General features: G+C 31.2%; 1 protein-coding gene across 1 annotated transcript; it reads right to left on the bottom strand.

Annotated features, from left to right (window-relative positions):
• Positions 1-1,193: 1,193 nt before the first annotated feature.
• LOC114169154 (probable metal-nicotianamine transporter YSL7) lies at positions 1,194-4,138 on the bottom strand. Its single transcript, XM_028054192.1, has 6 exons — positions 3,745-4,138; positions 3,444-3,607; positions 3,269-3,366; positions 3,028-3,162; positions 2,570-2,759; positions 1,194-2,450 (listed from the first exon to the last, which is right to left on the bottom strand). Exons 1-6 carry the CDS (start codon positions 4,064-4,066, stop codon positions 1,332-1,334), a joined length of 2,028 nt encoding a protein of 675 aa, XP_027909993.1. The 5' UTR covers positions 4,067-4,138; the 3' UTR covers positions 1,194-1,331.
• Between the last annotated feature and the right edge of the window lie 19,139 nt (positions 4,139-23,277).

Here is a 23,277-nt window from a genome sequence, read left to right as displayed (position 1 = left end):
AAGGAGTCTGTTCTATTTACATGGAATTCTCTGAAGATGCCTAAGAGACTTTCACAAGACCCTTGGATCTGCTGCAGGTAATATTCGGAGGATGTCTTCTGTGATTGAAATAGTTAAAAGCATGTAAACAGGCTCAGAGTACTTAACTATCTTTTTGATATTTAACTACCAACTTTGTTGATAACTAATGAGAAAATTGTCACTGAAGTTAAAGTGTTTGGAATCTGTAAGTATGCTTTCATTAACCTTAAAAATAGTTTAATATTTATTCTAATATTATTTTTTTAATGTTTAAGGTATTTGCATTACCCCTGTATTGAAAAGAAGAATGCTTATATTTATGGATTTCTTGATCCTGTTGTCATCCAGAGGGTAGGAAATAAAGAGTGAAGTGCAACCCTATTTAATAGAAGACATTAAAATGCAGTAAGCTTCCTTTTATATTAAGTTTATGTCCAATGTTTAGTCTTTTTTATAGAGTTTACGTAGAATTCTTAAGTTGTAAAATTCTTATTTTTTTTCATGTACAATTTGGTAGAGTTTTTTTGGATAATGATTGTTGGATAACAACATTTATTTATTAATCAAATTGTTTGTATAGGAATTGTATATCGTAGATTTTTACTTTTATATTACTCATTTTGATTATTCTTTATTTGATCTGATCACTTAGACTCTATCAAAATTTATTTGTTTGATCGGCTTTCTTGTCTAATTTTATTTATTACATTACATGTACTCTTTAAATCCGGTTATTTTTTTTCTTGCTGTAATGTGTGACGACTTACTTCCTTTGTTACTTTTTTTCTATCACATGCTTGATAGGAAGACTTGTTCTTGAAGATTTTGTTCCCTCTTTAACATCTTCACAATTAGATCTTATTAAAAGGCCTTCACCTGAAGAGAACTTGTTTATCAACTTCAAAGCATAAGTATATACTGCAGCATACATATATTTGTGTAATATTAATTGTGAATTTACCATATCAATTAGGAATAATCATTTATAAACATTGGATAGAATAGGATTGGGTAACCTTCCTCTGTTCTATGTAAATCTCCTATTCTGTGTACAATTGGTACTAAAAAAAATCTTATTCTGTTCTATGTCTGAGATGTGTAGTTCAGGGAATATTATCAGAAATGCTGAATAATGGTTTCATACTTTTGTAGAGATATAAAAGAAAGAAATGTTTTTACAAAGATAAAAAGAAAGCAATGCAAGCCTCCATATTTATTCAGAAAAGAAAAGTTGTATAACAAGAAATCCAAATACAATGTCTGATCATTCCTTAACTTCATATGAACATCATGATCCAACTAAAGAAGCATCAAGGACCACCATTCAAGAAGGTGTCAACCTTCTTATTTACAGCACTAGACAAGAACTTCATGCAAATTGGTGGAGTGGCTCCAGCAAGAGACATTATAGCAGCAGGAACACTCCACAAAGAATCACCACATATAAGTCCAGATGCTAAAGCAGGACCAAAATCATTTGCGTTTGATTTGTTCTTTTTCTCCCACAAAAATAGAATCAAGCTCCCAATGCACATGTCAATAGCAAAGTACCCACCAAGATAGAATGGGATGGCCAAAGCCATGGCGTTAGGAACAAACCTATATATCCTATACTTGGTCTCATAATGCATCAACAAATCACGCACTATGTTAATAAACACAGCCAAGAAAAAGAATATGATAGCTAGTTGAAGACAATGTTTGGGGAGAGAAGAGAAACCTTTAGCTCCAAGAAGGGCCATTCCACGGTAAACTTCTCCATAGGGTGCAGGGTAAGAGCCTTGAGGGTCACCAAGTGTGTAGGCCTTGTGGAAGAACCAAAACATCAAAGGGGACACAAGACACCCTGTGGCAGTACCTAAAACTTGGCTCACAAACATGGACCTAGGAGATGCAAGGGTGAGGTACCCGGTTTTGAAGTCTTGCATCAAATCAGAAGCTGTGGAAACAATGCTCATCATGACACCACATGATGCAAGGCCTGCAATGATGCCTCCATTCTCAAGGCCAACCCATGAACTGAATATAATTATGGCAACTTTGCCATAGTTTGATGCCAAAGACCAATCAGTGAGACCACATCCATAGGCATTGCAGAAGGCCAGAATAGGAGCAATGAGGTAAGTGATTAGTACATGATACCATTTCAGTTGAGGAAAGATGTGTGACACTGTTATGATGGAAATAACTGCAAGAACAATGTAGCCACTGAAAGCAGCCCAAGAGGGAATCTGATCTTTCAAGAAATACTCTGTGCGACGTTGAGTATCTAAGTCTGCACTCGGGGTTTTATCAACATTGTCTGGGTTTTGATGGCGTGACTTTTTTTTCTCAAGGTGTTCCATGATGAGACTATAGGCAACTCTTATCAGCATGATGACACAATGGTAAAGACCGTCCCCAAGCATCATAGCAATTGCAGTGAATACCTGTTCATGGATTTTTCTCATAATTAGCACTAGACAATTTGAATATTGTATACAAATTTTAACAAATGACATGTTAAAAACTATGAACAATGAAGCTTGCTAAGTGGATATATGTGTACCCTATATCCTTGGATGCTGCTTAGACTGCTAGCAGGTATATGAGCACTATACCAGATTCCTTTCTTTTTCTCAATCCAAGGCCATAGGATTCCCCATGAGATTACAGCTCCAAGAAGCAGAGATACATTTATCAAGTAAGGGCAAATCATTCCAACTCCAACATAGGTAGATGAGAAATCAAAGTAGAACCTGTAAATTTTGTATTCAGATTATTCATTTCATTACTTAAATACTATACAGTCAAAGGGAGAAAAGAGCGTTGGGAAATATGCACAGTAAGAGTTATTATACTGTCACTATAAAGACTTTTATCCTATCACTTTTAAAATAATTTACCACATGAGGATTATAGTCTAATTAAAGACATAAGTTTCTAGATGGAAATTCAGTAATCTGATTTTTGTTGATTTCTAGTCATATCCCAATCAATCTTAAGCTGTAAGACATATATAAATACCTTTTGCTGTAGGCTTGGAGACCAAACGTGGGAAAAGTGTTAAACCCACAACCATCTCCTGCAGTGAAAAACCACTGGAAAAAACCAAAAGCAAAGCTGCCACAAAAACTTTTGAAGAGCAAAGCAACCTGTTTCCTGTTTACACAAATGTGGTGAAGTTAAGTATGGCACAAAGTTAAAAAAAAATGTGGTGTACTATCTGTTTATGTTGTATGCATATGAATTGCAAAACAATACTTACTTTGCTAGTTTTGCTCCTTTTGGTGTGTGTAAGCTATTGACAAGAAGAGCTGTGGCAGTTCCACTAGGATATGTTAGTTTGTACTTCAATATCATCATCTGTGTAATGTCAATTGAAATGTTAGGTTCAATAAACTGCAATTGAAAAACTTTGCTGTAGTTGTGTTTCAACATACCTTTCTCAAAGGCACTATAGAGAAGAGTCCAACAAAACTAACAACAAAAAGAAAACCAAACATCCAACCCAGAGAGAGGCTCTTTGTATTGATTGGTGTGTTCCCCCCATCAACTTGAGCTGCAATGTATGGACTCATACCAAGTAGATAACTTCCCATGCCACCTTTTCACAACACACATTAAATATAATACAAGTTGGTCACATAAACTGGTTTTCATGTTCTTTTTTTTAACTAACAACATGCAATTCCAGAATATGAGGAAAAGGGTGGTGAATGAAAATAAGAATTAAAAACTTACTGCTGAATGCAATTCCAGAAGATGCAACAACGAAGGTTTGAATGACAGTATTCTCCTGACGAGTGAAAGGTTCTCTGAGCAAGCCACAGCTGTTGAGGAGGGTAGTGTAGGACTTGATCACTGCAAATCCCAACAACCCTGCAGCTACATTGAGGGATGGAATGATCCCTGTGGTGAAGTTGAGTTTGCACACAATGAAGTTGAAAACAAGACTGAGAACAAAGCTCGTGACCACTGATCTCACAGTGATTTGTTTTGTCCATGGTGGCACCCTTGTCGTCCTGAATGCTTCTTCACCCTTCACGTTACCCTCTTCTTCCATGTCTAGGGACCTCACCAAAACACAATGGGAAATCTATAGAATCAAGCATTTTCTATTTACTACAAGTTTTGATAAGGAAATCAAGGGGTTACCATATGTGATTGATTAACCTCTTGTTTTGAGAAGTTTTCATTACAGAGATTACTTTAAGTCATGGACAAAATATTCCTTGTACAGTTGTATTTTTGTTTAGGGAGGAACTGCTACAGTTGAATATCCAACACTAACCTTTTACTCTTTTAAGGAATATAATTGTTTCATTCTAAATTTATCACTAGCTTTTAATTCATATCTTTATTTTAGAATATTATTAAACCTATGTACTTAAATATAAATTATAGATCTTAAATATAATAGAATAGAATTCATCAAAAAGAAAACTAAGATTTTATGATTCAATAAATAAAAATTAAATTAAAGATATACTGACGTTGGACCGTTCTAATTTAATACACAGTTTCACATTTAAACTTAAATAATTAATTGTATTAACTATTTGAAATTAAATATTTATCAGTTACAATTCTTTCCCATTCAATAAAGATTACGTCTAAAAAAACACATTTAATTAATATTTGAATTTTTAGATGAACGAATATCAATTCTCTTACAGAAAAAGAAATAAGACAAAATTTTTATAGTCATTCATAGAAATAAAAACGAACTTTCAATGCAAGGGTTGGAAGGAGATAAACAAACACACATGTTCCATTTCATTATCATCTAAGCGCTCGTATATAAAATAATTAAGAAAATATTAAAATTTAACTATTAGTGTTCAAAAGTATTTAATATAATAATGTAATATTTATACAAATAGTACAAGTTTATCATTGCAAGCTGAATGAAAGTTTCTTAAAAGAATGAAAGTTGCTTAAAAGAAATATAAATCCTATTTTTTTTTATTTCAAATAAAATCCATTAATATTTGGGTTTATTGTAATAGATAATATATATATATATATATATATATATATATATATTAAAAGAGATGTTATTATTTTAATAAAGACTTAACTGAAATTAAAGTTGTTTATATATTTGAGTATTTTTACGTAACTTCTGTTAATTATTTTTATTCAAGACTTAAATTTTTTATATTTTTTAATTGAATCTCTATTTTTAATTTGTCTGTTAATAATTAAATGATGTAATTATTATCTTATCATTATTTAGTTTACTAATTGTATCTACAAGTTAAGAAATATAATATTTTGTTTTAAATATAAGATGACATTTTTATTAATGAAAATAACAAATAATTTTTATTGGTTTAATTAAAACTTGTTGGATGAAAGTCACTTGTCATTAGTAGCAAGGTAAAATTAATATTCCAGTTAAGATTCTTCAAAAAAATATTCTAAGATAAAAATTATACAATAAGATATTTTACAAAAATCTCAACAAAATGTAGTTAATGTGTCATTACTCTAGAATCCAGATGACTTATTAACGGGAACAAATAAAATCCCAAACTATAAATAAGAAGACGAATCTTAACCAATCAATCTTAAGTAAGGAAAATTCATCGACATCATTAAGAGAGATTAATTAAGGTCTTTTGACAGTTCAACATAATGCAATTCAAATATTAACTAAAAACTATTGATCTAATCAATGTATCCCCATACCAACTTGACACCATAAACAATCAGAATATGACACTTAGTTAAGATAAACATAGGAACAAACTAAAGACAATGAAGTGACAAAAAAACATTAAAATTATTCTTCAGGTGGAAGAGTTTAATTGATATGTCAGTATAAAAATATAGTTTTTCTTACCGAAATTTGGAGCGTGAACCTTGTTTAGATGACAAATCCGAGTAGTGACGTAAGATTCAAGTAGTGCTCAAATCATTAAGAGAGTTTGAATTTTTTTAGAATAAGAGAGGATGAGTATATGAGAGAATGTGTATTCCTTAGAAATAATATGTGTATTTATAGGGCCTTTTGAACCTTTGATAAAATAGATAATGTAATATTAACCAATATCAATAAAATAACAACTTATCCTGAATAAATAATAACAATAATAATAATAATATAGCACCTTACCAGATATATCAAATATTCTGTAAATATATGATATTAAGGAATATAATGACGTAATCAAACTACTGAGATTTAATCACATATAATATTAATATATGAATATATGAATATTTACACCAACAAATATATATCAAAATTCAACCACTTTAGATCAATAAAACTAAATGGATTTTATTGGATCACATCACTTAATATATTTGTTAGGCCTAATATGTACAATAGTCTATCTTTCTAAAGTCACCAATAGTGTATCTTTTTTATACGTGATGAATGTAGATTCCCTCTTGTTCGGACAACACAAGCCACATTCCCCATTTATTATTTTACCTAATTATTTCATTCCTTATGATCGAAACCTTTGCTTTAAATAAACATAATTATATACATGAAGAGAGAAAGAAATTAAGAATACAAAATGAGTTGACAGCAGTGGTGACCTTCACAGGGACGGGACCATGGCCCCATGTTTTTATGTTTTTATGTTTTTATTTATTTTTATATATTTATATATTTTAATATATAATTTTAAATATGTTTTTCAAAAATTAATATTTATAATATATTTCATATATTTGATATTTTAATAAATTTGTATATATCTATATTTATATATAAGAAAAAGTTTCTTTTGGGTCCACATTTATTTTTCAAATTTTATATTTTAAATATTTTTTAAATAAAAATAATTATTTTATTAATATTATCTTTTAAATGATTATTTGTGTAATTTAACTATTTTTTTATTTGATTTTTTAAAAATTTAATCATTATAAATGAAAATTAATTATAGTAAAATTATAAAAGTTATTTATATTTAATTTTATAATTATAATAATGACAATAATTATAATTTAATTATTTTTTATTATTATGAAAAAATTAAATACAATGTTTTTACTAGTTTATATAAAAAATTTGAGATTATTCTTTTGGTTTCTATTTTCATTCAAAAATATCAAGTTGGTTCTCTAGTTTTTTTCTTGTCTCAATTTGATTCCGATTTTTGAAAAAAAATGATCAAATTTATCATTCTCGTTAAATTTCTTGAATCAAATTTTTCATCAAAATTGAAGTTGTGAACAAGAATGATTGTTTGATTTGTTGGTGTAATTGACATAATCCTAGTATCAATTTTTGATAAAAAAAATTTCTTTTGCTTCAAAATATTTAATGAAAAAGATCAAAGTACATCAATTTTAAAAAATCGGACCAAATTGAGATTTAAAAAAACTAGAGGAGCAACTTAAAATTTTTGGACGAAAAAATGGATCAAAGAAGTAATTTCAACCAAAATTTTAGCATTTCAAAATTTTGGCTGAAGATCTGCTACTCGTTGACGGTCTCATATTAAGAAAACAAAAGAAAGGTTAAAGTTTAATAATATTTTTATGTGTGACCGAAATGTTCTCACAATACCCTAAGTTTTCTTGTGTTGTTGTCCGAAATATTTTCTCCTTACTTACTTGTATTAGGTGTTCTCTCCTTAGTCATATTTCCGATTTGAAATATGGTACTTACAAATATTTTGAGGCTCAAGTAATATATTATGTGTGTTATAAGAGAAAATCTTATCTTATACTTAGTGATTGACTTATATACCTTTTCTCCTGGACCTTGTCTAGATGGGCCTAAGTAAGATATGTATATCTATTTTAAGAATATATGCTATGTGGACATCACATGTACAACATAATTGGGGTGGTGGCGCAGTTGGCTAGCGCGTAGGTCTCATAGCTTCTGAGTGATCCTGAGGTCGAGAGTTCGAGCCTCTCTCACCCCATTTTAATTTTTTTTCTTAAAAATTTTATTTTTGAGTAACTTGGATTGTGAAGGAAGGATATTTTTTGCTTGGAGTTAGGGTTTTGGGTGTGGCTTTCCATGGGTTCTGTTTATTGTATTTTTTGCTTACGATTTTGTTTAGGGGGCATGGGTTCTGTGTATGCAGGATTTCATATTTCTTGGCGTCTGTTTTATTATAGAGATAAATCTCTTCACATGTTATAAACAATGCTTATCCTTTTATCTCAACTAAGGGTGTCTGGTTTTCATGTTTTTTTTTTTCTTAACTAACAATGCATTGAGTGCTATATTGTATATGGCAACTTTGAAAAGGGTACAAAATATACAACCAAAACCAGACCATTAAAAACTCACTATACTAAATGCAATTCCAGAAAATGCAACATCGAAGGTTTGAATGACAATGTTCTCCTGGCGAGGGAAAGCCACATCTTGAGAAGGGTAGTGCAAGACTGATCACAACAAATCTATATGAGGTAACCAGATTGAACAAATTGGCGAAGTTTGTTTAACAATGGAAAATCTAGAGAATCAAACAGTTTCTAAGGACAATATAATACTTTGACATAAAAAAGGTTTTTATAATCATTTGACATTTTCATTAGAATCATTTTATACTCTTCTAATGAATTATCGAATTGTAGTTATCGATATCAAAAGAAAATATTTTTCTTTCTACTTACTACAATTTAATCAAGGGGTTATCATATGTGAATGATTGATATGGAATGATCAACCTCTTGTTTTGAAAAGTTTTCATTACAAAGATTACTTTAAGTCATGGACCAAATATTCCTAGTACAGTATATCCAACACTAACCTTTTACTCTTTAAAGAATACAATTGTTCCGTACTAAATTTATATCATTAGTTTTAATTGATATCTTTATTTTAGAATATGATAACTATGCATAAAAAAACAGTGTACAATTGTTCAGTCCACTAACACAAAAAGTGCCTATAACATATGTTATTTTCAGCTTTTGACGTCTGCAAAAATACCGACGTCATATATGTGACGTAAAAATTAACATTTGAAAAAAAAACTAACGTTAGCTAACGTCTGAAAACTGGTGCCTGACATCCCTTTACGTCTGTTCGATTCGCACTCGACGTTCAACTCTCGCCAACAGGAGGGAAAAAAAGGCTGAAATTGATGTCTGTCCTTGCACTGACAGGCGTCAAGGGACTTTGGCATCATAGTGTCTTTTGCAGACACCTCCCCCTTCTTGTTTGTGATTGGAAGATGAGTTCTCTTTGGAGCTGAGTTTGTTAACCCCTAAAGTTGTTTGGGAGATTCAACCTTCTAAGAACAGAAAGTATTATTGTCCCTGTGTTAATTGTTTGAACAGGAGACAACAAGAAATCAAGTTGATACTAGAATACTTTCTATGTGATGGTATCCTAAAGAGTTATACAATATGGACCTAACATGGTGAAGTTGTACACCTTCCAACTATATCTCAAAGTCAAGAGTCCAATCTACGTTGTGAGGATCGCATGGAAGATATGATTCTAGATATTGAAGAAGACAATTTTCAACAAGCACACATGTATGATTCAGTGAAAGATGATTCAAAAAAAGACTTTATATCCCGATTATACGAGTTTCAGTCGTTTGTCAGTTGTATCAAGATTATTTAACATTAAAGTCAGAAATGGGTGGAAGGATAAAAGTTTCACTGAGTTGCTCGAACTGTTGCATTACATGCTCCCAGAGGGTAATACATTGTCAACTTGTCATTATGAGACGAAGAAGATACTATGTTCAATGGGTATGGAGTACCACAAAATTCATGCGTGTCCCAATGATTGCATACTGTGTGAAAAAGAGTTTAAGACATTGACTAAGTGTCCAAGATGCGGAGTATCATGATACAAAGTGAAGGATGACGACGATGATGAAGATAATATGAAGAATGGTCCTCCTACAAAAGTGTTATGGTATCTTCCAATCATACCTCAATTTAAGCATTTATTTTCCAATGTTAATGATGCAAAAAACCTTAAATGGCATGAAAATGGAAGAAAAAGTGCTATATTGTTATGACACACTGCTGATTCACCTCAATGGAAGAAAATTGATACTATATACCCATAATTTAGGAGTGATCCAAGAAATTTGAGGCTTGGTCTTATAACTTGATGGGATGAAGCCTTATGGTAATGTAAGTAGAAAGCATAGTTTGTGGCCTATTTTGCTTATCATGTATAACTTGCCTTATTGGTTGACCATGAAGAGAAAATACATGATGTTATCTATGATGATATTTGAACCAAGACATCATAGAAACAATATTGATGTTTATCTAAATTCGTTGATAAAAGATTTAAGATTGATGGGGGATGAAGGAGTTGAGATGTTTGATGCATATGCAAAAATGAATTTTAACTTATGAGCCTTGTTAGTTCGCACCATTAATGATTTTCCAACTTATGAAAATTTGAGCGGTTATAGTGAAAAGACATTATGCTTGTCCGATATGTGAATAAAACACAAGTTATCGTCAACTAAAACATGGGAGGAATACTTGTTACATTGGCCATTGAAGATTTTTGAGATGTAATCACCCATATCATCGATTGGAAAAGGCTTCCAATGGATGTCAAGAAGAAAAAATTGCACTGCCACCCTTAACTGAAGAAGAAGTGTATGATTGTGTGTCCCAAGTAAATGTCACATTTGGGAAAACATAGAAGAAACCTATTATTACATAAGCAAAGCCTTTAGACGAGGCACCAATATACTTAGACAATAACATAAGAAAAACCATCAAAACGAGGCATTGAGTTATCTAGATGGTAACATAAACGAAAGCCTTCAAACGAGGCACTAAGTTATTGAGACAATTGCCTAAGTAAAACCTTTAAACGAGGCACAAAGTTACTTATAAGATAGTAACATAAGCACAACTCTCAAACGAGGCACCAAGTTATCTAGACGATAACAAAGGCTCACACACGTGGCACCCGAGTTATCTAGATGACAACATAAGCTCACAAGTATGACTCCCGAGTTACATAGATGGTAACACAAGATAAGCCCGCTCAAGCGGCACCTTAGCCTACCTAAATAGTAGCATCAAATTAAACCCTCTCAAGCGACACCTGAGCCTGCATAAATCGACAACACACACAAAGCTTGCCTAAGTCGATAACACAAATGTTGCTTAGATAAGTGACATCAGATCTTGCCTAAGTCAATAATTCAAAGTGCTCAAAACAACATCCATGCTCAAAGACAACTACCCACAACTCGATCAAACGACCAATCCACCTACAAAATCAAAGACGACCACCCACAATACAATCAAGAATGACCTAAGTTAACAACAAGTTTAGCATGGTCAAAGATGACCACATATAGTTCGACCAAACGACCAATCCACCTGCAAACGTAAAGTCGGCTACGACTTGACCAAAGGGCTAGTTACAATCGCAATAAACATTCCTGTATGTTAATCAAACTTCCGAGCTTGTAGGGCTTATGTACATACCCAGCTCAACAAATATGCTAAAGTGGTTGGAAGATATTATGAGATATATTTATTGGTTCAAATATTCATATATTAACAATATACGTGACCAAATCTCGAGAGTTTGATTATGTCTTGATATTCCCTAATATTATATATTTACAGAATATTTGGTATATTAGATAAGGTATCACATTTATTATTATTATTATTTCGCTAATTATCATATATATTGTAAGCTGTTATATTTGTTTATATTATTTGATATTCTTTTAATATTATCAATTATTGTAACAAACCTCATAAGGCCCATAAACCCCCACAAATACACATGGTATTTCACTAGGAAATACACACAAATTCTCATACCCATTACTCTATTCTCATAGATCCTAAAACTATCTTACTTACTTGAGCGTCAAAGACCAGTGAAGTTTCCCATGTGTTCTAGTTCTCAGGAGCATTTATCAGGAGTCATCAAGTCACTTAGTTATACTAAGACTTTTTTTTTTCAAGTTGAATAATATAAAAAAAATCTACAAATCTTGAATGTTAAAATTTTAAGTTGAAAATGATAAGTTTAATTTTTACATAGACAACTCATACTTCAATAGTAAATCTCATAAGTTTATTTTCTAAACATCTCAATAGCGCCGATATTGTGTTAACAACTCATATATGAGAAAGTGGTATAACATTTATTTCCAAGAAGGAAGTTAAGTGAATAACAAATCATGTTTTTTTAAAAACATATTCATCAAAGAAATAAAAGTAAAGAAAAAACAGAAAGAAGAATATTAAGATAAATACATGCTTACATAAGAAAAGACAACATAGATGAATAGTTCTTTTAATAATTTTAAATCTACCACTATTGAAAGACACAAGAAAGAAATATATAATAAGTCTGAAAAGAAAAAAACATTAGAGAAGCAGAAGGAACCATAAAGGGTAAGAATGATACGAGATGAGGAATACATTTTATTAGCAAATGGTACAGAAACATAAATACAGACTACATAACATGATTTAAATATAACTTTTAGATTTAAAAATGATTTTTTTTTTATGTAGAATTAATGAGTTACGTTTAAACATCGTATTTTATTATGTGTATCCCAAAAAAGCTTAATATTTATTGAATAAATATATTTCTTAATTTAAGAGTTTATTAGGTTTCATATGCATATTAATATTGTTTGACAATATTATTATGTATCACTTAAAAAGAGACACTTGACTTTTCTTCACCATATAAGTCGTTATATGATATCATAAAATTACTATTTTGAATGTCATAGAAATTAAAATAAAAATTTACTTTGTTTTATTAAAACTGAAATCATATTTAAGCTACACTATTTAATATCAGATTTTGGTAAATCAAAGAGTAGACATATAAGGGAAATTGGGATGGTGGCGCAGTTGGCTAGCGCGTAGGTCTCATAGCTTCTGAGTGATCTGAGGTCGAGAGTTCGAGCCTCTCTCACCCAATTTAATTTTTGTTAACTTTTGAGTAATATTGATTGTGGAGGAAGGATATCTAAGGACTTGGACTTAGGGTTTTGGGTGTTTAGCTTTCTATTACTTCTGTTTTTTGTATTTTTTTTCTTACGATTTTGTTTAGGGGGTATGGGTTCTATTTCTGCAGGATTTCATTTTTTTATTTGAGGGTATTTGTGTGTTACAAAGAAAAATCTATGCACATGTTTTAAATAATGCTTATAATATTTGTTTATCTCAGTTATCTACATCATCATATAATAAAGAAGATATACTTGCAGTACAGATTTCTTAAGGAGATTTATCTGACCGGTTTGGAAGAATGTAAAAATCATCTTTATGGTAGAATTATTCTGTCAGAGAGAGATAAATCACTTACTCATAGTGATGTATGTAAAAAGTTGGACATACATGAAAGTCTTTAGGATTTTGGAAAATTATTCTTTTAGATGAAGGGTTTATGAGTTTGATTTTGCCTCTTGAGGACATACATGAAGGGTTTATTATTTTGCTTGGATAAAAGATTTTGTTCTGGATTTAATAAAACTAACTAAAGCTCGGTGGTGCATGAGGATACATGGTCTACTTCTGAAATGTTGACATACATGAAAATTTTTCCCTTTTTGTTCTTCTTGTAAGATGATTAGGCATGTTCTTGGAAACAGCAGAAGGAAAAAGTCTTTTAAATTTGATTCTGCCAAATCTATGGAGGAGAACATTGTTAAATAATTTTGGTTTAATTACCACACGTTAACAATACAAATAAAAAATAGGTATAATTACTTATTTGGTATTCCAATTTTTTGGTTAAGTTCAATTTGGTTTTCATACTTTTGATTTGTTCAATTTAGTATCCCAATTATCTAAAAAGATTCAATTTGGTCATCTTCGTTAGTGTCCGTACTCGTACAGGACACGTGTCAAGCCGTGAAATTTTTAATTTTTTTTTTAATTTCTTACTTTTTTTTGTAAAATTTTATAAACTGCCACATGTCAGCTTACAATCATGACACGTGGCAGTGGTAATAGTTATTTTCAATTTAGTTCTCTATTTAAATTTTTGGTTCAATTTAGTACCCTGATTTCTTAAAATGATCTAATTTTGTTCTCTCCAGTTTGAGACCAAATTAGTAAATAAACTTAATTACAACTTATATATAAAAGTTATAATTAAACTTTACTAATTTGGTCTCAAATTAGAAAGGACGAAATTGAATCATTTTAAAAAATTTGGGTACTAAATTGAACAAAAAATTTAAATAGATGACTAAATTTAAAACAATTATTATCACTACCACGTGTCATGAAGGTAAGCTGCCATGTGACACGATGGTAAACTGACACGTAGTAGTTTTAAAATTTTTTTGAAAAAAAAATTTTTTTAAAGAAATTTTTTTTTTTAAATTAAAAATTTTATGGCTTGATACGTGTCGTGTACAGACACGATGTTAACTCCAACTTAATGGAGGAAACCAAATTAAATCTTTTTAGATAATTGGGTACTAAATTGAACAAATAAAAAATATGGAGACCAATTTGAACTTAACCAAAAGATTGGGTATCAAATCAGTAATTATACTTAAAAAAATAAAAAATGAAATTTATGAATGAGACGTAGATGGTGTAAAAAATGAATGAAAAAATAAAGTTATAATATCATTTCCGTTTAGGCTCTGATGAAGTTAAAAAAGGAATTGTGCCTAACCAAGTTGCTTGTTCTGATTTTCATAGCTGGATTAATTCCAATGATTTATTTACTCTGCCTATTAGAGATCCATTTGTTACATGGAGTACTGGTAGATTGGGGCATAGTAGGATTATTACGAAACTGGATCGTGTTTTAGTTAATTTTTTTTCTTGTATTGATCAGTGGGGCAATTCTAGATACTCTGTTCTCCCTACAAATTGTTCAAATCATAACCCCTTTTGTTTTTTCTTTCTTATGTCAATTTTCCTTGAAAGCCTTTTTGTTTCAGATGTTTTAAAATGTGGCAGCAACATCATGGGTGTAAAGATCTAATTAAACAAGTTTGGTCTGAAATTGTTTTTGGTTGTCCTATGTTTTACAAAAAATAAAAGTTACAAAATTTAAAACAAGCTCTAAGAGTTTAGAATAAGTTTTTGGAAATGTTCAGGATCTGGTTGCCAATAAAAAAAGATTTTAAGTTCTATTCAACTTGATTTGGAAAATGTTTGAATTGATGAGGTTGATTCTCTTGTTTTAAAGGAAAAGGAGCCAATAGAAAAGTTGGATTATGTGCTGGAATATCAATATCTTTTCCGAAAGAGAATGCTAACATGTCTTGATTTAAGGATAGGAATAAAAATACCTCTATTTTCGTGCAGTGGTAAATTTCTTTAGTCTATTTTTTAAAGATCTCAATAGAACCGATTTGTGGACAAATTATATATGAGAAAGTGGTATACCACTGATTTCTAAGAAGAAAGTCAAGTGAATAACAATTCATGTTTTTAAAGAAACATATTCCTCAAAGAAAAAAAAAATAAAAAAACAAAAAGAAGAATATTAAAATAAATATATGCTTACCCAGAAAAAGAAAACATAAAAAAATGTTGTTTTAATATTGTGAAAGACATAAGGAAGAAAGATATAATATCTCCAAACAAAATATTAGAGAAAGAACCAGGGTAAGACTAGTACCGAGCGATACATTTATAATGGGTTTTGGATATGGATGTGGAAAATATTTGTATCCGCGAGCATCCGCGGATAAAATCCATAATGGGTAGGAAATAAATATTAAAAATGGATACCTGCTATCCGCGAATACAAATATTTTTAATACCACATGTTAACGGGATGAGTACGGGTATCATAGTATCCGTACTCGTGGATATCCGTACCCGCTAAACTTTAATTCACAAAAATACCCTTATATATATATTAGTAAAAAATATTCTGACCTAATTTTTTCTAAGCTGCACATCTTGTCTTCTGTCTTCATTCTTCGAGCTCCAAGTATTGGTATGTTATCTTCTTCCAAGTACACCTTTTGACATTCTTCTCTTTCCCTTCTTTGAAATTGGACATATACATCAAACCCTATATAGACAGTGACGTTTATGGTATGCTTGTTGTCAAATGATGAAATCAAAATAAGAATACTTGGCATGTGGTAGTTGATGTTTATTATTTGATTATTTTTCATAAATCAATCGGAGAAAGTGAGCTTGTTAATCAAAACACTAATTAAAGAATTTCCATTGTGTTGAACGTCATTTTATATTTATTTTTATAATTATTTGGACTTATATAAACTTGAGTTTGTTTGAACTTTATTTTAAATTTATGACAGTAATGTATTTTATTTTATTTTATTTGAATTTATTATTAAATATTTATTTTTTAAATAATTTTGTAAATATCCGCGGTTATCAGTGGATACCCACGAATATGAAAAAAATAGACGGGTATCCGCATAACGGATACCCGACGGATATAGGTACGAATACGAGACAAATATTTATCCAGTGGGTAAGATACAGGAAGTTACTATCCGTATCCTACCCGTCCCGTTGACATCCTAGTTGTTTTGGCCTCTTTTTTGTTTTATGATTTTGTTTTATGGTTTTATTCGTTTTCCCTTTTGATGCCCCTTTACATTTAGGTCTGTTCTGTTTTCACGTATCAGACAATTATTCATTCAATCTATGAAATCTCCTTTTCTTTGTAATATGGTATCGGAGCCACGTTATGGTTCTTCTTTTCCCTCTTCCGTTATTTCGTTCATCGTTTTGTTCCCTTTCTGCTTCTTGTTCTTGCTTTCTTGTTGGTTCTTGTTCTTTCATGACCACCGTTACAAACCCACCACCTCCACCCGCCAAAGATGTTCTTCAAGATCCTGATCACCCATTTTTTTTACATAACTCGGATGGTCCTGACTTGTTTTTTACTTCTCAGCCTCTTGACCACAAGAACTACATAAAATGGAGTCGCGCCATGGTTCTTGCCTTATCGGTCAAGAACAAGCTTCCCCTCGTTGATGGCAGCATTTCTCCTCTGACGACGAATCACTCTTTACTGCTTGGTCTAGAGCAAATAGTGTTGTTATTTCGTGGCTCTACAATTCGATTTCAAAGGAAATTGTCGGTAATATTTTGTTTGCAACCATTGCTCGTGAATTTTGGGAAGATTTGAAGATTCACTTCTCTCAGAAGAACGACCCTCGAATTTACTAGCTTTGTCACCAACTTGTTTCTTTATAGCAAGGTCTTGATCTTGTCAATGCCTATTACACGAACCTTAAATCGATTTGGGAAGAATTGTCAGAATATCGCCCCCAATTCCAATGTTCTTGAGGTGGCCTTCAATCTCTTCAAGCTTACACTGACTCAGAGTATGTGATGACGTTCCTCATGTGTCTCAATGACACTTTCTCCCAAATCTGGAGTCAAATCCTCCTCTCTGATCCCTTGCCCTCTATCAATAATGTTTTCTCACTCATTTTACAAGACGAGGCACAACATGAAATTGTTGATCAAAACACTTCGAATTTTGAATACCTTGCTTTCTGTGTTCATGATAATAAAAAAATGCCCTTTGCCTAATTCATATGATAAAATTGTTAAGAAACAACGTCCTAAGTGTAGCCACTGTGATATACTTGGATACACTACAGAAAAGTTCTATAAGCTTATTGGTTACCAACCAACTATTTCAAGAATCGTTATCCTAGTATTGTCAATCAAATTGATACTTCACATGTTTCTTCCACTGATCTTACACCGGCTCAATGCCAGCAATTAATTAAACTTCTTTCTACCAAACTTATGCCTAATACTACTACTATTGTTGATGTTGCTACAAATGTGCTAAGTAATCTCCTTTTTCTTCTTTTAAATATTCTTCCCGCTGGATTTTGGATTCTGGTGCAACATCCCATATTTGTTGATTTTCAAATCTCTATAACATGTTCACTAGTGTTTCTGAATTGTATGTGTTACTTCCTAATTCTATGCGAGTTAAGATTGAAGGTATTGGTAGTATAAGACTAAGCAAAAACATATTTCTTCACAATGTTCTTTATATTCCTACTTTTCACTTAAATCTTCTGTATTTAACTACTCTCATCTCTTCCAACTTATTTCGTTTTGTTATGGAGCCTAATCTCTTTGTTTTATAGGACCTTCACACCTAGAGGAAGATTGGCAAAGATAAACTCCTTCATGGGATTTTGGTTTTGGATTTTGTTTCCCCTACAAACATTATTTCCTCTTGTAATTTTGTTTCATATGATGTTTGGAACAAATGTTTAGGTCACATCCTTGCTTCTGTGTATAAAATTGTTTCTAAGAAAACTCATTTAGCTAATATTGATCCCTCTTTTCATTGTGATATTGTCATCTTTCAAAATAAAATAAATATTTTCTAGTCATAATAAATTCAGTCCTAACTATTTTGACCTCGTCCATCATTGGCGGGACTTAGTGTTGACATAGGGAAGCCATGGTTCACCCAACACTTTTTTTTTTCTATTTTTTTATATATTTTAAAAAATATTTTATATATTATTATTTTATTTATATTAATTTAGTTTAAAAAAACTTTTTTAAATTTAAAAATATTTTTTTCTTTTTTATTATAATTTCTTTTACTTCTTTATTTGGTTTTTCTTTTTTTCGTGTCTCTATCTCTTTCTCTTCTTTTATTTCCATTTCAATTTTCATAATCAATTTCTTATTATTTTCAAAATCAAATTGCATCACGAAAAAATTGAGGAGTTAAAGGAACATTTTGGATTGAATAATTTTTTCTTTTGAATAAATTCATTTTTTACTCTTTTTTTCCGAAGTAATATGTGCCTTTTTTACACTCTAGGCATATCTCTATCAGTTAGAGATCATAAAATCATGCTTTAATTGTTCATCAAACTCTTATTTGTGTAGATAGAGCTATTCTAGACTTTTAAACAAGATTAAGAATCTCTAAGGTAAGGGAATGTAATAATCTAGAATTTATTATTTTTCTTAGAATATTGAGTCTTGGTTTTAAGATTTAGTTTATGATATTCATAATTTAATATTTTTCTAAATAGGTGAGAGGTGACACATTTATATTAGAAAAATTATGGCAAAGAGTAAAATAATTGATTTTATTTTAAGTGGAAGGCTTGTGATGAAGATGAAAAAAGTACATCTATGTCATATAAACTTGAGAAACTTTATGAGAATCCAAAAATTGAAGAAAATGAAAAACAACTCTCTAAGGTTCCTAAAGTTATATATAATGAATTTTGAAATGCTTTAGAACGTGATCCCGGAAAGGTAACTTTTGCTATTTTTTTTAATATATTATTGTTGATGATAAACTTTATGCTACTTTTATATATATATATATATATATATATATATATATATATATATATATATATATATATATATATTATTGTCATATTTTTTGAATTCTATCGTTATGAGTGCTTGTTTTGAATAGAGAAAATGATGTGAGAAAATGAAAACTTTTTTTAACCAGAAAAAATAATTTATATATAACAAATATAATTTGCCCCCCTAAATTTTTTGTTGAAGTTTCGCCATTATCGTCCATGCTAACATTTCAGGCCCTTTTAAGCATGCTACTTATAATGATTGTTGTTATTTCCTCATTATTGTTGATGACAAAAGTCGCTTTACTCGGGTATACCTTCTTAAAAATAAAAATGATTATTTGCATCTTATTCCTAAGATTTTGCATATGTTCAAACTCAGTTTAACACCACTATTAAAGCTTTTCATTTGGACAATGCTCCAAAGCTATCTATCAAAGATTTTTTTTCTATAAAAGGTGTTTTACATGAACATTTTTGTGTTGAGAAACCTCAACAAAACAACATCATTGAACGCAAACATTTGCATATTCTTAATATTTCCCGATCCTTCGTATTTCAATCAAATGTGCCTATTACTTTTTGGGGTGACTGTATACACACTGTTCTCTTTACTATGAATTGTACTCCTACTCTTGTTTTAGGAAATCAATCTCCGTATGAAATTTTGTTTCATAAAAACCATGATTACACCTCTTATAAGGTCTTTGGTTCTTTGTGTTATGCTTCCACTCTATCTTCATGCAGACACAAATTTAGTCCTAGAGCCACTGCTGCCCTTTTTCTAGGTTACCCTTCTAATTATAAGGGCTATAAATTGCTTGATTTACATACTCACCAAATATTTGTGTCTCGAGTTGTCCAGTTTTATGAACATATTTTCCCATTTAAAGATCATCCTCCTGAAAACTATTCTTAAAAAACATGTTTAAACCTATTCTGCCTACCTTATCTTATACTAATGATTTTGTTGAAGATGATTCTGATTTACATGATACTTTTTCCTCTACTGACGCTTTCACACCTGCTGCTCCATCCATTACATTGCCTACCTCTCCTCCACCAGTTGTTTTAAATTCACCTCTAACTGAACCTACAACATAACCTCCATCTCAATCTGTTGACAATGCCCCTCCTCCTCCGCGCAGGTCTTTTCATAACATTCGTCCCCCTACTCATCTCTCAGATTATCATTGCTATAATATATGCTTTGATTCTCATAGCGTTTATCCTATCCACCATTACCTTGACTATTATCGTCTTTTCTATATCTTATATGCATTTTATTTGTCAAATATCATCTAATTTTGAACCGCAAACTTATAGTCAAGCTGTTAAACATTCTCATTAGAAAATTGCTATAGATTCTGAGTTACAAGCTATGGATTTAAGTCAAACTTGGTCCATTGTTCCCTTGGTAAAAAGCCTATTAGTTGTAAATGGTTGTTTAAATTGAAATTAAACTATGATGGCATTGTTTCTAAACACAAAGCTAGATTAGTGGCCAGAGGTTTTTCCCAACAATTTGGTATTGATTTTCAAGAAACTTTTTTCCCTATGGCTAAAATTACCACTCTTAGACTTCTTCTTTCTATTGTTGTCTCTAAAAATTGGAATCTTGCTCAACATGACATAAACAATTCTTTTTTAAATGGCAAACTTAATGAAGAAATTTTTATGAATATTCCTTAAGGCTATACTCATAATTGCCCCTCTACCACTAACCAAACTTTAGCTTGTAGGTTGAATAAGTCCATATATGGTCTTAAATAGGCCTCTCGTAGTTAGTGTCATACTTTTTGTTCCACTTTAACCTCAAATGGTTTCACTAAATCAAGGTATGATTATTCTCTCTTCACTAAAGGCACTAGTTTTGATTTTTTAGCCATATTAGTGTATGTTGATAACATTTTGCTTGCTGACCCTAATCCCACTGTCATTAAATATGCTACTACTTTACTGTATAACCATTTTAAATTGAAAGATTTAGGATTAGAACTGTCTCAGTCCAAGCATGGTATATTCCAGTCTCAAAGACACTACATTTTATCTATTCTTTCTTATTGTGGCATGATGGGTTGTAAGCCTTCTTCTATTACCATGATGCCTAATAACAAACTACATATTAGCTTTGGAGATCCTTTACCCGATGCCGATATTTATAGGCGCCTTATTGGCAGACTTCTTTATCTCACTATATCTAGACCTGACATATGTTTTATTGTCCATAAACTAAGCCAATTGTTTGTCTAAATAGTGTTTTGAACATTTAAGTGTTGCACATTTTCTTCTTAGATACTTAAAACATACGATTGGTCAAGTTCTATTATTTAAATCTAATTTTGACCATTCTTTACATGCATACGTGGGTGTTGATTGGGGTTTGTGTCCTGATACGCGACGTTCAACCACTGGTTTCTACATCTTCTTCGGGAATTCTTTGGTTTCCTGGAAATCCAAGAAACAACCTATAATTAGCAAATCTTCTGTAGAAGCTGAGTATAGACCCCATTGCATCTATGACTACTGAAATCTCTTGGCTTAGAAATTCGCTCATTAACTTTCATATATTTACATCCTTTTCCGTAGTATATTTTGACAAAAAAACCTACTCACCATGAGCGGACCAAACATTTTGAAATAGATCTTCATTTTGTCCGAGAACAAGTGGATAAGGGCATCATCAAACTCTTCCATATCAGAAGGCATCATCAAATTGCAAATGTCTTCACCAACTCCCTGCCAAGACATTCCGTTTTATTTATTCTTTCCAAAATGGGAGTTGATAATATTTTCTCCCATCTTGAAGGGAGTTCATTTTCCCTTTTGGTGCCCCTTTACATTTGGGCCTACTCTATTTTCACACATCAGATAATTATTCATTCAATCTATGAAATCTCTTTTCTCTATAATAACATTTTATTAGGAAATGATCCATAAACTTAAATACATAATATAGAATAAAAATGGATACAAAATTAGGAGAGCTGTTGGAGTAAATTTTTTTTAATAACTAGAGATGTCTACATCTCTCAAAATAATAGCTCCCAGTCATGAACCCAGTCGTTCAACACTAATTCCTTTCACTTAGTGTTTAGACCATTTTTTCTTCTTCTTTTCTATTCTCTATACATGTATATCTCTTGTTCTTTTGTACAAAAGTTTTACCAAGTTACAAAAATAAAATTTTTAGTTTTCTTCTCATGGTTTTCTACTTCTTGTTTCTTTCCTTGCAAAATTTGTGTGTCACCACAACTACATTGTCTTCAACATGACCAAAGTGTTATGTTGTTAATAACCAAGACAAAGAAGAACAAATGAACTATAGTGATATGTGAAAAACGATAGTCTCTATGATATTACTTTTGTGAAAATAAACTTAACAGAAGAAGTGCTACCTAAGTAGAAATTTAGTAAATATTAAAGAAAGAAGAATACAAAGAGAGAAAACATAGACTACCCATTTCCCCCTCTCATTATTCTCCATGACCTATATATCTATTTAGGCCTAACCCCATAATTCCACTTGAATTTGTTACTCTCTCTCTATCACACACACACACACACACACACACACACACACACACACACACTCTCTCTCTCTCTCTCTATAGTTTTATTATTCAGTGTTAGCGGTCCCACCTCAATAACAAACTGAGGAAGAATTTTTAATTCAACCATTGCCGAAATCCATCTTGTCCTCAAGGTTGGTATCAACAACGTAAATCAATTGACTTAGTATTCAATCTACCCATGTAGCATGGAGATCATCTAAGCTTTCCCATTTCACTAATACTTCTTGCACTTGTTGCCCTCCATCTATAATAATTCGACTCTACAAAATCTACACTACTGGAAGCACTGAACCAATGTCATGTTCCATCATAAGGAGAAAATTATGAGATATGTGGTGAGCGTTGGGAACATTCCAAAGTAGCACCTAGTATCCAAGATATCCTTGTCACTTCTAAGAGGTAAGCGTTGAGGAATAGCCATCACATCCTTATAAGTTGCGAAATATGGATCCCCT

The sequence above is a fragment of the Vigna unguiculata genome, chromosome 11 (genome assembly GCF_004118075.2).
Source record: "Vigna unguiculata cultivar IT97K-499-35 chromosome 11, ASM411807v1, whole genome shotgun sequence".
NCBI classification, from domain to species: domain Eukaryota; kingdom Viridiplantae; phylum Streptophyta; class Magnoliopsida; order Fabales; family Fabaceae; genus Vigna; species Vigna unguiculata.
Note: the sequence above shows the minus strand (reverse complement) of the source record. Positions and strands in the feature narration are given on the sequence as shown.

What these genes read in the sequence shown, in the direction of transcription:
- LOC114169154 (XM_028054192.1), bottom strand. Translation starts at nt 4,066, where the DNA reads ATGGAAGAAGAGGGTAACGTGAAGGGTGAAGAAGCATTCAGGACGACA. An exon ending in CTCCAAGCCTACAGCAAAAG is followed by an intron (nt 2,760 to 3,027) that starts GTATTTATATAT and finishes CAAAATTTACAG; the next exon opens with GTTCTACTTTGATTTCTCAT. An exon ending in GCAGCATCCAAGGATATAGG is followed by an intron (nt 2,451 to 2,569) that starts GTACACATATAT and finishes ATCCATGAACAG; the next exon opens with GTATTCACTGCAATTGCTAT.